The sequence below is a fragment of the Anguilla anguilla genome, chromosome 4, assembly GCF_013347855.1.
Source record: "Anguilla anguilla isolate fAngAng1 chromosome 4, fAngAng1.pri, whole genome shotgun sequence".
NCBI lineage: Eukaryota > Metazoa > Chordata > Actinopteri > Anguilliformes > Anguillidae > Anguilla > Anguilla anguilla.
Window position 1 is genome coordinate 28,801,968 of NC_049204.1, and position 13,957 is coordinate 28,815,924.

Sequence of the window (13,957 nt, forward strand, 5' to 3'; positions counted from 1 at the left end):
GAAGAACATTTCAATTTCAGGTGATTAAATCAATAAAAATCAATAAATACAAAAGTAACCATTTAGTCATTGTTGGTAACCTGTTGTATATAAGTGGAATAAACCCCTCCGGGCTGTCCCCGTTATTAGAAAATAATGTAGGCTACTTCGGTGGTAGTAGCCTATGGGGTTACAGAAGAAATCATAGGACAGATGGACCGACGACAACGTCGCTTTTTCATACGCCAGTGGGCTAATTTGCCTAATCTTCTCTGGCCTTTAGACCGCGGTGGAAACGCAGACAACAATGGGCTGAAGGAACCTTTTAGTTCCTTGAAAAGTAGTTCCTGGGACTAAAAGTTCCGGGTACTTTTGGTGGAAACGCGCTTAAGAGGATTAAGTAAGTAGGTAATGACCACAGTGAGCCAGGACCTTAGTTTAACATCTCATCCCAAAGATGGCATCTCCTACAGCACAGTATCCCCATCACTGCACTGGGGATTATTTGACCAGAGGGCATATTTCCCCCTACTGGCCCACCAACACCAGTTCCAGCAGCAATTTAGTTTTCCCAGGAAGGTCTCCCTTCCAAGTACAAACCAAGCCCATACTTGCTTAGCTTCAACCATTTGGCAGGAGCAGGATATACGGTGGTATTGTTGCTGGCAATGACAAATGATTGTCCACTGTTTCCTTCCCAAATCCAGTTGTTAAAACTTTTCCTTGTCCCCTAGTGTGCAATAAGCAATTCTGCCTCTTCTAGAAAAACCTGGATTGAATCTAGCGTGTGATATTCACAACGGCAACATTCATGGGTATTTGCCTTTCCACGTGGATGTTGTGTGGTAGTGTAGCATAATGGTTAGGATACTGGGTACGTAACTCAAAAATTGTAGATTCCCAGCTTGGGGTGCTGTTGTACCCCTGGGCAAAATACTAGCCTGAATTGGTTCAGTAAAATATCCAGCAATATGAATGTAAAAATATGATCCATTACAGTCACTCTGGATAAGAGCATCTGCTAAAATATAATGTATATCCAACCTTATATCCCTTCCAGCAGTGCCAGCAGCTGCCCAGCCCTCACACCACCGGCAATTCATAAAATTAGAAGTGCTTGTAAATTTCCCCTTTTTTGCCAGTATGTTAATAGTGGGTTGTCTGTATTTTCCGATATATCATTATGCCACAGAAATGATCCATTGGTAAATACAGACAACGCATTATTAATTAACTCTTGATCATTAGTCATTTCTGCCCTTCAGCATTCTGTCGGAGCTGGAAGCTGTTTAGGACGGTGTGTGCACATGTGGTTAATGTTTTAATTACGGCAAGTAGGCCAATGCTAAGTGTGTTGCGAGAGAATTAACTCCCCTCTAACACTGCAATTATATAAATGGAGAAATTCTACACAATTAATAAGTGGTGTTAACTGCCTTAAGTTATAGTTGTTCATTAATTATACTTGGACTTATGTAGTGTTCATTGGTGTTCCAACTTGAAATAGTAAAGTCAGGGAGTGACTAGCTCTGTGGGTGTAGGTGTATATATAGGCTACCTGAGACTTACATTTGAAAGATTTATTGTGAAGAAAAGCTGTGTTTACCTTAATTTTGTCTCTCCTGTGGTTCATCCAGCAGGATTCACCTTCATTAAAATGTACACATTCACATTGACCCAACTACAGCGAAGTTTTTCTGCAAACCAAGTCCTTTGCCAAGGTATTCCCAAAAACACTGCAGCACATGGAAAAAATATAGATAGTGTATGTATAACCAACTAAAGTATAATAAGATTCTGTAGAAGTAATGCCAGTTTATACCAGTTTTTTAATTTTCCAGATGGTATGTCAGTGCATAGCACACTAAGGTAATATTTGCACATAATGGCTACATTTCATATTCAATAGGCCTATATAAATACAATTTTACAAATAAAATAACGTAGTGTAGGCTAAAACCATGAGAACGTGCAGCATTGCGATTCAAATTCATCCTCACTGCAATACCTCTCTCGAACAGTAGGAACGCACAACGCATTGATTTTGATTCGGGGCAAAACGGGCGCAGGTTTGAATGAGCTTCAAGACAAAATTCAATACAAAGTTTTGTGAAATATTTTTCGTGATCTGATGCTGCTATTTGATTGTTACGTAACCGGGTACAGATATTCGATATAATTATTTAGCCACATCTTGTTAAAATGTGTCCTTCACGCTGCTGGTTTTACTGTCCGTATACTGTAACACGCTTAGCTTTGAAGCGGCTGCTGAATAACTAGCCAGTACATTCTCATTCTTGAAATATGATATCGTCAACCCGTCTTTCCACGGCAAGCAAGTATCGTAAAAATTGTCCAGTTGTATCCGAATATTTTGCACGATCGATTATCACGTTCTTTTACAACGCTTCCTGGAAGGGTAGTGACCGGGTGCCAGCAAGCAATATGCTCTCAGCAAGCAGCCCTAAATTCGAGAACGAGTGTCAAGAAAATACAACTCAGCATACAGAAGTCGATCATAACGGTGATACAGGCCCCGCGGAAAGACAGCTGACTGAAAACGAGAAAGAAATAGCAAAGGTACACGAAGAAGCCTGTGAGGTGAGGTGGTAATTTCTTCCTACTGGTGTTACAATTTTAAGGGAACGTGCAACCACCCAGCCCAGCATACGATATGCTTAACCACTAAGATGGCATTACCTGAAAATGGAAAAGTATGTTTTATGTGGAAATATTTTGAGCCGACGAACCTTTAACATATCAGCAAACTACTTCCTATAGTTAATACAAACATTGGTAGACATTATGGTGACAAGTTTGGAATACGGATGTTTTTTTGCCGATTAATTTTGTTTGTTTTGTTTTGACATGAACTATTAATGTCAAAGCACCTTCCTAGTTCCTGCTCTTCTAATAAATACGTTTATAAAAGTATGCATTACGTATAGGATACTTTTTTGGAATTAAATCCCAGGTAGTGTACTTAAAGTGCACTTTCACTTGAAGTCTACCAATTTATGTTAAAAGTAGGCTAGTTCATAAAAGGTATAGCCTACGTTGTAATGTATCGTCCACATGCTAAACAGTTTTTAATACTTTAAGTATACTTGAAATGGTCCAATTAGATTTTATAAAATACTTAAAATATTCTTAAAAATGAACTTTTATGTACTACTTTTTCATACGGCTATATAAAAAGTGCAAACATATAGTACTTAGAGAGCACTGCATTATTTCAAAGTTCCTTTAGGCTCTCCAAAGTAATGATTTATCTTAGACCTATTGTAGTGTGTTTATGGTTTTTAAAATAGAGCTGAAAGATTTCAGGAATGTAGCGTAGCGCAGTGCAAATGCACAATATACAGACGACGCCAGCTTCACTATGGAAAACTGAGATGCCATGTGAAATGACAAGGCATGCCACAAAAGTGCCCCAGGCTTTTTTTGCATTGAAGCTCTTCAAAGCTGAAACTAGTGGGCTCGCCATCCAAACAAAGTCATTCAAATGACATCCACTGAACTACATAAGGTCTCAGATTCTTGTTGTAACCATGGTAAGTACACATGTAGCCTATGTCACATGGGCCAAGCACAAGAATATGCTGTTTGAATGGGCATACCCGCAAACTCTATAAAACGACACAGGACCAAGTGTGATTCCTCAATCTGTTATTTTTTTCTGTGACATGTTTGTGCTCCTGTAAATACATAAAATAAAACATCACCGGATTCCATTGATTACTTGTCAGTAAGGACATTTTGTATATTTTAATGCTGACATTATAACTCTGGATTAGGAATTAATTTCTTACTCTTGCTGGCATTCATTTTATTTCTAACCATGCTTCATATTAGAAGAAAAAGCATAGGTTGCATGAAAATATTGTCTGATTAAAATTAGAAAATGAATTAATTGACTATTCATGGAAAACTAACATTTTGTGCTAGTTTCCAGAAAATTGATCTAATTACAACAGGCTAAAAATAATAAATTCCATAATGAACTCCCTCTTGCTCTGTATACAGAAGACTAATAATCACAGAAGAACTAACCAGCTTGATTAATAAGGTTAAGTTATAGAGCTTTAAAGACTTTATTTGTACTTGAATTATTTTTCATCAGATTTTTGGCACTGAATGGGAAATAACATCATACTGTGAGGCTTGCAAACCTCTGTCTGTGTGAGCTTCATTCGATTAGAGTGTTATCAAAGTGGCACTGGGTATATGACATTAACCATCATTGTCATCTGTGAAAATTTAAGTGGTCACACCACTGGACTGTCCATATAGCAACAAACTGCCACAAGACTTGGAGAAAAGTCAATTTAGCATGAAAAGCATTATGGATACAACTGCTGAGAATCTTAGGCTTTTGCCTCACAATAAACTAAAATAATCTTCCACTACCATCTTGGATACATTTTAAATCAGACATTACAATGGTTGCTGTGTTGAAACCCGTTCCACTGTTCAGGTTTCATATCTCATATTGCAACATAACAATCATAACTGATACATGTCTCCTTCATGTTTGTTTGTTTGTGTGCCTCTAGGCTAAGCAGCGAATGTACAGAGATCCAACCACTGGTTTTAAGGTGTTCACAAAGTTTGCCCATCTCCAGAGAGGAAAGTGTTGTGGGAGTGCTTGCAGACATGTAAGTGTGAATGTGTGTCTGTGGATATGTGCTCTTGATTTTGATGTTTTTTCTTTTGTGTGTGTGTGTGTGCATGTTCTGGACTATTTGAACTGCAGTACCAAGTCACACTGTGTATCTAAGAACAAATGTCACGTTGCTGAGGTCATTGGCAAGAACAGCGTTGTGCGTTTTAAAGATAGAAAAGGCTAGTTTACAGGTAACATTGCATGGATCAGAATTTTTTTTTAAAGATTTGTTTTGATATTATCTTGAGTAACTCCATAATATCCTAAAATTAATTTTTTATTTTTGCTTTGTTTTTACGACAGTGTCCATATGGCCAAATGAATGTGAAGGATCCAGCTATGAAGAAACAATTTAATTCATTGTTTTATGTGTAGTTGTCTTGAGGCCTGCAATACCCTGGTGTTTTGTTCAGTAATAGTTATTTCATCAAATGTCTTGACAGTGCATAAGACTGTGTTATTTCGGACCATGTGGTCCATTGGGATCTTATCTGACCCTATGCTTCACATGTGCTCTGACATGGCCTCTAGAATGCCATGCCAGAATAACTCCTTTGGCTGTGAAAGTACAGTGCCTTCCATAATGTTTGGGACAAAGACATATTTCTTCTTGATTTGGCTCTGTACTCCACAATTTCAGATTTGTAATCAAACAATTCACATTTGCTTAGTGTGCAGATTCGTAGCTTATATTAAAGGGAATTTTGATACATTTTGGTTTTACCATGTATAAATTATGGCAGTTTTTATACAAAGCCCCCCATTTCAGGTCACTACAACATTTGGGACATATTAATGTTATGTTAATGAAAGTAGCCATGTTTAGTCCTTTGCTGCATAACCTTTGCATGCAATGACTGCTTGAAGTCTGTGACCCATAGACATCACCAGGTGCTGAATATCTTCTCTGGTGATGCCCGCCAGGCCTGTAGTCCTGCCTACTTGTTTCAGCCGCTAATTGCCTTAAGAATTCTCTTCAGCATATGAAACACGTGTTCAATTGGATTCCGATCAGGTCCTTGACTTGGCCAGTCAAGAATTTAAAAAACTTCTTTGTTGCTTTAGCAGTATGCTTGGGATTATTGTCTTGCTGTAGGATGAAGCACCCTCCAATGAGTTTGGAGGCTTTTGCATGAACTTGAGCAGATAAGATGCTTCTGTACTCTACAGAATTCATTCTGCTCCTGCTATCAGCAGTGGCATCATCAATGAAGACAAGTGAACCAGTACCTATGGCAGCCATACATGCCCAAAAACACCCCACTATGTTTCATAGATGAGTCTCTCTGTCTCTCTGTCTACAAGACCGTTTTCTTGAGAATTATTTTGTCACCAACTGTAGAGGTCTTCATTGACCTGCCTTTTGTGATTACTGAGCTCACCAGCGTTCTCTTACTTCTTAATGATGTTCCAAACAGTTGATTTTGGTAAGCCTAAGGTTTGGCCTATATCTCTGACAGTTTTGCTGATTGCTTTACAATGGCTTTCTTGACTTCCATTGGCAAAACTATCTGGGCAGACTCTAAATGCAATCAAAAGCCTAGAATCAAGAATATATACCGAAAGCTCTATTTTACCTGGAAGCAATTGAACACACCTGATTAATCAGGAACACCTGTGAAACCATTTGTCCTGCACATTATGGTGCCCTAAAATGGGGATGGGGTCTGTGTATAAAAAGTGCTGTAATTTCCAAATGGTGAAACAAAAATGTATGGAAATACCCTTCAATAAAAGCTGAGAATATACACTTGCACCACCTGTGAATTGTTTGATTACAAATCTAAAAATCTAAAATTGTGGAATACCCTCTTTTCCAAGCCGTGCAGTAATATTAGTTCACATGATAAAATGCATTTTCAGAAGAATAACATTAGCTAGCAAGGTGGAAGTCCATAGACCTTTTTATCATTTATTAGACTGAAATGCATTGATATCTAATCCTTTTTTATAGAAGTGATAAGGCATTTGAGGCCACAATGTTTCATGAATATTGGCAAGACTAGGGACCTGCAGGTATTCAGCTTTGCCTCAGTCCTTAGAAAACCCTGTAGCCTTGAAGATATTTATGATGATCCATTTCTTCTCTTGCTTTATCACCTTAATGTATACCCTAGGTGGAATCTCCCAAGTGTAAGGCTTAGATCTTGAATGGTTCTTTTAAGTGTAGTCTTTTGTATTGATAAAGACTTTGTCCAAATGGTTTTCATTATTATAAGAACATCCAATTATCAGCTGTTCTGTTGGCATTAATTGAGTGAATATTGAAAACCATATTGTACATTCAATCACAATTAATATGTGGTGCACAAATGTCATAAAGAAGCTCAAGATGGACCTTTGTTTATTTCAGCCTACTTGAAAATATTTGGTAAAACCTCTGACATTAAAGGCAATAAATCCACAGTTGGTAGCCATGGAAAAACATTCTGAAATAAAACATTTTAACCACTTATGACCTTATAAAATCTCTGCTTTGTTTCTCCCCTGTATTAATCTCATAGACCATTATCATTTCTGAAGCTGTCCTGATGTTTATTGAAATAACCCGTGTCTGTTACATACTTGGTTGAGATTTGACACATCCAATGGATTCGGTTTGAAAGCCTACAAAAAATAATAAAGGACCCACCACATGGGTTCTATGAGCATAGAAACCTAGCGGCAGTTAATTTTATCACAGTCTGTCTACAAATGTGCCATGATATCGGCAGTCTAATTTCTTGTGCCTGTGATCTCTTGGCAAAGCTCTGCTTCTCCCCAAAGCATGGTTGCTGGGCCACAGCCAGTTTAACCCCATTTCTCATTGTACAGTGAAGCCTCCTGCACCTTTGGAATGGCAACTATTCTCTAAACCACACAGAAGTTGATAAATTAGTAACGTGGCTGTGACAGCAATTGGTGCAAAGGAACAACAACATTATTTATGAATGCCTCTGCATGGAAGAGATGTTTAAAGCTGGGTGTCTTGTATATGTGAGTAGGGCTGTAGCCTTGGGCAGTTGTTCGGAACCTGCCACACATACTCTAATACATGTGGTTGAGCAAGCAACCACAGCTGAATGGGGGAATGTGTCTGCTGCAGAATTCTGTGGCGGCTGCCTATTGGCTTGGTCACAATTCAGTAGCAGGTAGGTCCCAAGGCAACTGCTTACTGATCAGGAGCAAACCCCTGTGAGCGTCGACAAGGAGATTCATGATCACAACAGTGCTGAAGAGGACAGATTTGTAGGATGCATAGTCAGTCGAGATGAAAGGCAAATTTATTTGGGCGAATTCTGAACCGAAGCAGCGGAGCGTGCGGCAACAACATTCTAGCGGAATGGTGAAGGTGTCATACTCATCAAGTACCTGGTCTGCTTGCCATGGGTCTGCTAGTTTTGCCTAGGGACTTATCTGTCACATTAAGTAGATGCATTGCCATTCAGAGCCTCCCATCCTGCAGCTGACCATGAAATAGGCCAACTTTCACGTCTACCGCATTCCTCTGTGCCTGTGACTTCGGCGATGGCATTGTCTGAGTTTTTTTCCCTACAGTTAGTGATTGAATCACAAACACTGTCCTGCAACCGGCACTTCCTGAGTCCTCTGACTTCAGGTGTCGTTGAAACAAAATGAAGATGTCCTGACGCTAACTAGTGCTGTCAGCTGTGCATGTACCAGGACCTAATGTTGAATTCACAAACTACCAGTAAATATGTGTTTAAGGCTTCTGATTATTCCATGGACATTGGAAATGACTTCAAAACAGAAATCTAAAAATAGGGGGGGAAATTAGAAAAAAAATATTATTCAGGAACATTCTTCTCATTATTGTTATTATATTTTGGAAGGATTGCCCAATTTTCAAGGGTAATTATTGATGTATTACACAGTTGCAACAGACATTAACAAAATCATTTGTTTTGAAAACATCTAATAACAATGATGTTAAAAATGAGATGGGAATTGAATTGGATGCAACACAGATGATAATAACCAGGCAAATATGTGTAAGGGAGAAAATCAAAGGCTATTTAAAAGGAAAAGGGGAGTTATCACATATGAAATCAGAAGCCAGTCACACATTGTTATAGCACAGTGGCATCCAAACCTCTGCTTGTGAACCCCAGCTGGATCCAAGTCCTTGCTTAGTTGCATCAGGTGTGCTTGAGGTGAAACACATCAAATACCTGGATCTGACTGGGGGTACCAGATGATAGGTTTGGGAATCACTGCTATAGGACATTTTAAAATCACATGTTCAACTTCCAGTTCCGAGCTGTCAATCAAGTCAGCCTTCAATCCACGGTTGCATAAAGCTGCCTTATAAACCTGCCATTACTGTCTGGCTGCCTTTAATCAAATCATTTAACGACTTCAGTTTGGATTTAACTGTTCTTCTCACCCCTCAGACAGATGGCAATTGGCCACTCAGCTACATAAGCATGAATGATAGTTTCGCTTGTATTGTAACACCAGCAATCTCAAAAACGACTGCAACAATAATTGGGCATCTGTTTTATGGGTTTTCATTACTTTAATTTTGAATCTTGGTTTCCACGGTGATCTGCTGTTAAAATAAGTACTTTAAAGTGCATGATTTTCCTACCTGCACTGACCTAATTGTCTTACACATCTCAAGGTTATTTCAAGGTATTCTTCCTTCTTGCTCAGACATTTCATAAGCTGCCCACAGGTATATTTTTCAAATAGGTGTTTTTCTTGTAGATATTTTATCTACAAGAACCACAATCAGCTCAGTAATAATTACATTTTCTATAAACAATAATGGAAGGGTGAATAGAATGTAGAAAAGAGCAAGAACTCTTTTTTGTATTCACAAGGTTTTGCACTTGCAGCGTTCTTATTACAATTAAGCTTTAAGGGAGATCGTTGCATTAGCCCTCTGGGGTTTTTTAACCTCTCCTGCACATTTTCTGTTAATCACAGTATGCTTCAACTGAGCATGAATCTATTATTGTGTGCAAATAAAGAAGAAAGAAATTAAACATACAGAAACACCAGGTGAGGTAAGAAGGCAACACAAGTAAATTAAGTGATAAGGTAATGATAATTTTAAAAATCAAATTATACTGATGTAATCTAATGTTAAATGTGTCAATGTTAATATGTTAAATTAAAGAATTTAAATCAAAAACATTTCACCTTTTTTCTTCATTGCCTGGTTTTGAGTTTGGAATAGAATCGTTAGGATACAATTATGTGCAGCATTAATAGTTGTACTTAAGTATTTGAAAAGATGCAGGTTTGAGAATTAAGGTTGAGATAAAATGTTCAATAAAAAACTCAATATGCTAATTGTAATCAACCTTTTACTGCTGAAAACAGCGATGGATGCTCAAGCAATAATTTTCACAATGCAAACTTTTTTTGTCAAGATTAAGGTTCCATTCTTGATGACATAAAACCACCATTGCATTATGTCTCCAAAACATCTGACAGTTTAACCCAAAAGTTTTACATTTATTTTTCATTTTACTGCAGAAAAAAATATTTAGTTCACAATTTTGGTTATTTATTTATTTATTTACTGCACATTTTAGGTGCTGTGCTAAAATGGGCTTAAAAGTCAATTCTTTGGTGAGTTCCTTTAAGAAAATTGTAGCAAATCATAAAGACAAAGTGTTTAATGGTGAATTTCTTTAAGAAAACTGTAGTAAATCTTAGGTAAAGACAAAGAAAAAGTGAGGCAGCAGAGTTTTTAGCACAGAATCAACACCTAGCCTGCCTTGAGCAGCATGACTCTGCAGTCCTACTGGCTCCACGTTCAGCCGGGCTGCTATGGGGAAGTGTAGCCACGCTCCACGCTTTGGTGTCTGCGAGCTGACCTTCAGCTGAAACATATGCTGTGGAGGAACACAATAGTGCAGCTCCAGGAGCAGCAGGCGAGCCGCCGTCCGGGCCGGATGCCCTCCACAGCTGCCGTTGGAAGGCGGCGACAGGCTGGACCCGGGGCCCCGCGGCAGGTCCACATGCACTGGAGAGGAGAAGGTGACACGCGGTCGGCACGCACAGTCTGAGCCGCAGCCGAATGATGGCGCGGAGAAACATCAGCTCCAGCATCTGGGGCCAGAGGGGGGACAGAGGGGGTTTGGGGAATGGGCTGAGGAGGGGGCGGAAGGGCGGTAGGTGGTGACATGAAGCCAGAGATTTGATTCAAGCAGCAGCTGAGCAACTGCCATATTACTGTCTGGTCCTGCAACAAAGACAATGTCAGCCAGCCTCAGGCACAGCTTCCGAAGTGGGCCTGCAGTGGTCAGATGGGCGACCAGCTCCTGTGGCAGAACTGGGCACACGCGCACAATGGAAAATTCTCAACAACAGACTGGGTGACTGTCAGACAGCCAGATGCCTTTGGATAAGGCTGGGAATAGATGCAAAGGACAAAGGGCACCTCCAAGATCTCTTCTGATCGGGTCAAGCTTTGGAAGTTGTGCCAGATGTGCCGACATTCAAAGTGTTATCCCTGCGAGCTGTGGCACCGGTTCACGCTTCTCGGGTGGTCCGCTGGCTGGGGGGTAGACAGGAGAAGAGCCGTCAGTGGTGTATCAGTGGAGGTATCACCACATACATGCCAGCACAAGGAGCATGATAATGGGCTGCTTCTTAGATTCCTGCAACAGCTGTGCAATGCACACAAGTCTGCCAATAGCAGCATCACATGGTCCCCAGCGACTGATGCCAGAGGAGGACTGCTTGTGTAAACTGTAGATCCAGGAATCAGCCAGCTGCATTGGGCCTAAGTCTCAGCCCAAGCAGTCAGGCAGCAGTGAGGGCTTCACCAGCAAAGGAGCAGGAGCTAGTTGTAGGCTGTGCTCCAGCAAGGCAGGGTAGGGACACAGGAAATAGGTCCCACATCCAAAGGCAGTCTCCATCCAGGGTTCCAAAACTGACAGGCATGAATCTCCACAATATAAAAGATAAATGTATTGTGATTTTATGGGTGGGGGTGAGGGAATGGTATATGAGTAATACTTATAGCAGCTGCTTTGTAGAATTTTGAGTGCTCCAAGTGTGTCATTACTTTTAAGTAGCTGTGTCCATTTCGTGTGCATATATATTGTTGACATGGCTTACCAGCAGGCCAGATTCAGGGAGTGAACTGAACTACTAAAACTTGCCAGCAGACTAAACTTTATTCTCCTTACTTAATACTTTTGTCAAGTATCGCTGCATCAGGCATTGCTGGGGGAATAACCATGGAGTCTTCTTCTTGCATAAAAGATTGCCTCTGAAAATTGGAGTCAGTTTGCGGTTAACGAAAAGTGTTAACTTATTATACTTAAATATTTTGGCAATACTGTAAATAATTCTAGAGGAGTATTAAGGATTTACTGTGCAATGCTGTAGACATTTAAACTGCAGCAAATCATTTAAAACAATAGCTGCAGTAGTAACACTGAAATATTTTCATTCATATTGGTGCATACTTTAAAATTAAATTTTACCCAGTGTTGTTCGAAAGCCTTTATTTGCGTACAAGCAAACACACGGCCTTCTTTGCTTTTGGTTACATTAAAAAGTGAAAACCAAGAAAGATCAATGTGTATAGTATAGACATTAGGGCAATACACGTTTGTTGTATCATACCTAGAACTACAACAGCATTAAACAAGCAAATGCCCATCACTGTTTTTGTTTCGACTGTACATCAGTGCTGGCTTAATTATATTGTTTTTACAGACTGCTTTCAATATATCACAAAGAAACTTACAGTAGCCTAACTGGAATAGCGATGGAAATACGGCCTTTGAATATGTGTAACACCTAAACTAGCCTACATTGTGAATAATGTAAAGCATTTTAAGCGGCCGATGATGTCCATAGTCAACCATATGTTTTAAACTACATCAGGTCAAATAAACTGAAGATTGAAATCAACATTGCTGAAAATATCCAATCAGAAGAGATATATTTAATATGTTACTATAGAGACAGCACTAATGATGGAATTCTTAATTAGACTGCAGCCAATGGTAAATTTCTTCTTCTAAAGAAATAGTAGGGTGCAAAATTTTGTGAAAAGGTTACGGAAATCGCCTAATACGTCTTTATTTAATTTATTTGCGGAAATAAAAAGGTGGACTGTCCACTGCCAATAATCTCGAACGAAACAAAAACATTAACAACTCGGATATGAATCCAAAGTTTTATCTCCCTGTCACGAGTTTCTATTTCTATACCAGTACACACCGTTATTTTCAATTGTGGGCCGAAATGATCATCTGGGCTACTACGCAAATACGCAAATGGGCTTTATCTATTTACAGTATGGCTATTAAACTATATTGCTGGTCTTCATAAAAATAAAAATAAATTGTCTGCGGAAATGAATGCAATCATGCCCCAAACGGTTCTTTCTTCTTAAATTGAAATGAACCAAAGTAGCTGGGGCAATATTTTCGCAGAATACAATATCTAATGTTTCAATATGTGTATTAGCTGTACTCTATATTAGATAACATTAGGTAGCCTAAACGTTTAAAGGGTTTAAGAAATTGCGACCGACATGTAACAATTTGCCTTGAGGCTGAACAACTTAGGCTAGGCTACGTGATATGATGTTTTGTAGCAGGGTCCTCAAGGTGACATGTAGACATTAAACTGATAGAAATCCAATCCATATTTTGTTTTATAAAGATGCCGTCTTAATTTGAATATTTAACAATACTTAAAATACGGCGATTAAGAATCGCTTAATTCTCGACAAAAGCTTCCTAATAGCTTATACAGGCATAGTTCATAGCATATTTCACTAAGGGAAATCAAACATTCTCTCAGTATATATTAACCTGTACTTTGTAGCCTAATAGACGACTTCAGTGTGTTCTGTTCTTTAGAGACCCCGCGTTTCAAATAGCCTAACTATATATGCTAAGCAAGAAGGTGGGACGCCTTCCTTTAAAATCACTGCATGATCTCTGTCATAAAATATTTTGTTTCAGTAGCTCATAATTTTTCCTGATTCAGCATATGCAGATTTGATTTCCACTTGTCCACTAATAAGCTTCATAAAATTGTAGCCTACACTATAAAATGCATAGAGTGTTGTAATCACGTAACGTTTTCAAAATAATCACATCAACCTATTTCTCAATTTTAAAAACAGTTAGGCTATTCAACGCGATGGAAACAACTAATGTTCACACTTACCAGTTTTTAAATGTGTTGTTTTGTCTTGATTTCAAATATGAATTGCTCTGCTTTTTGAAATTCGGTTTCTCCCTTATCGTGAAACGTGTATGCCTTTTGAGTTGTAAGAACATTTTGGTTCCATTTACTGTAAATGCGCACGAGATCTGGGATGCT

At 39.0% G+C, this 13,957-nt stretch overlaps 1 protein-coding gene and 1 long non-coding RNA gene across 2 annotated transcripts; one reads left to right on the forward strand and one right to left on the reverse strand.

Annotated features, from left to right (window-relative positions):
• Positions 1-2,008: 2,008 nt before the first annotated feature.
• Positions 2,009-7,111, forward strand: c4h1orf53 (chromosome 4 C1orf53 homolog). The gene is made up of 3 exons (XM_035415966.1): positions 2,009-2,580; positions 4,536-4,637; positions 4,949-7,111. Exons 1-3 carry the CDS (start codon positions 2,284-2,286, stop codon positions 5,018-5,020), a joined length of 471 nt encoding a protein of 156 aa, XP_035271857.1. The 5' UTR covers positions 2,009-2,283; the 3' UTR covers positions 5,021-7,111.
• A 3,149-nt stretch (positions 7,112-10,260) lies between these two features.
• On the reverse strand, positions 10,261-13,936 carry LOC118226385. The gene is made up of 2 exons (XR_004765029.1): positions 13,802-13,936; positions 10,261-11,159 (listed from the first exon to the last, which is right to left on the reverse strand). It is a non-coding gene; the product is annotated as an uncharacterized LOC118226385 (long non-coding RNA).
• Between the last annotated feature and the right edge of the window lie 21 nt (positions 13,937-13,957).

What these genes read in the sequence shown, in the direction of transcription:
- c4h1orf53 (XM_035415966.1), top strand. Translation starts at nt 2,284, where the DNA reads ATGATATCGTCAACCCGTCTTTCCACGGCAAGCAAGTATCGTAAAAAT. An exon ending in TACACGAAGAAGCCTGTGAG is followed by an intron (nt 2,581 to 4,535) that starts GTGAGGTGGTAA and finishes GTGTGCCTCTAG; the next exon opens with GCTAAGCAGCGAATGTACAG. An exon ending in GTGGGAGTGCTTGCAGACAT is followed by an intron (nt 4,638 to 4,948) that starts GTAAGTGTGAAT and finishes TTTTTACGACAG; the next exon opens with TGTCCATATGGCCAAATGAA.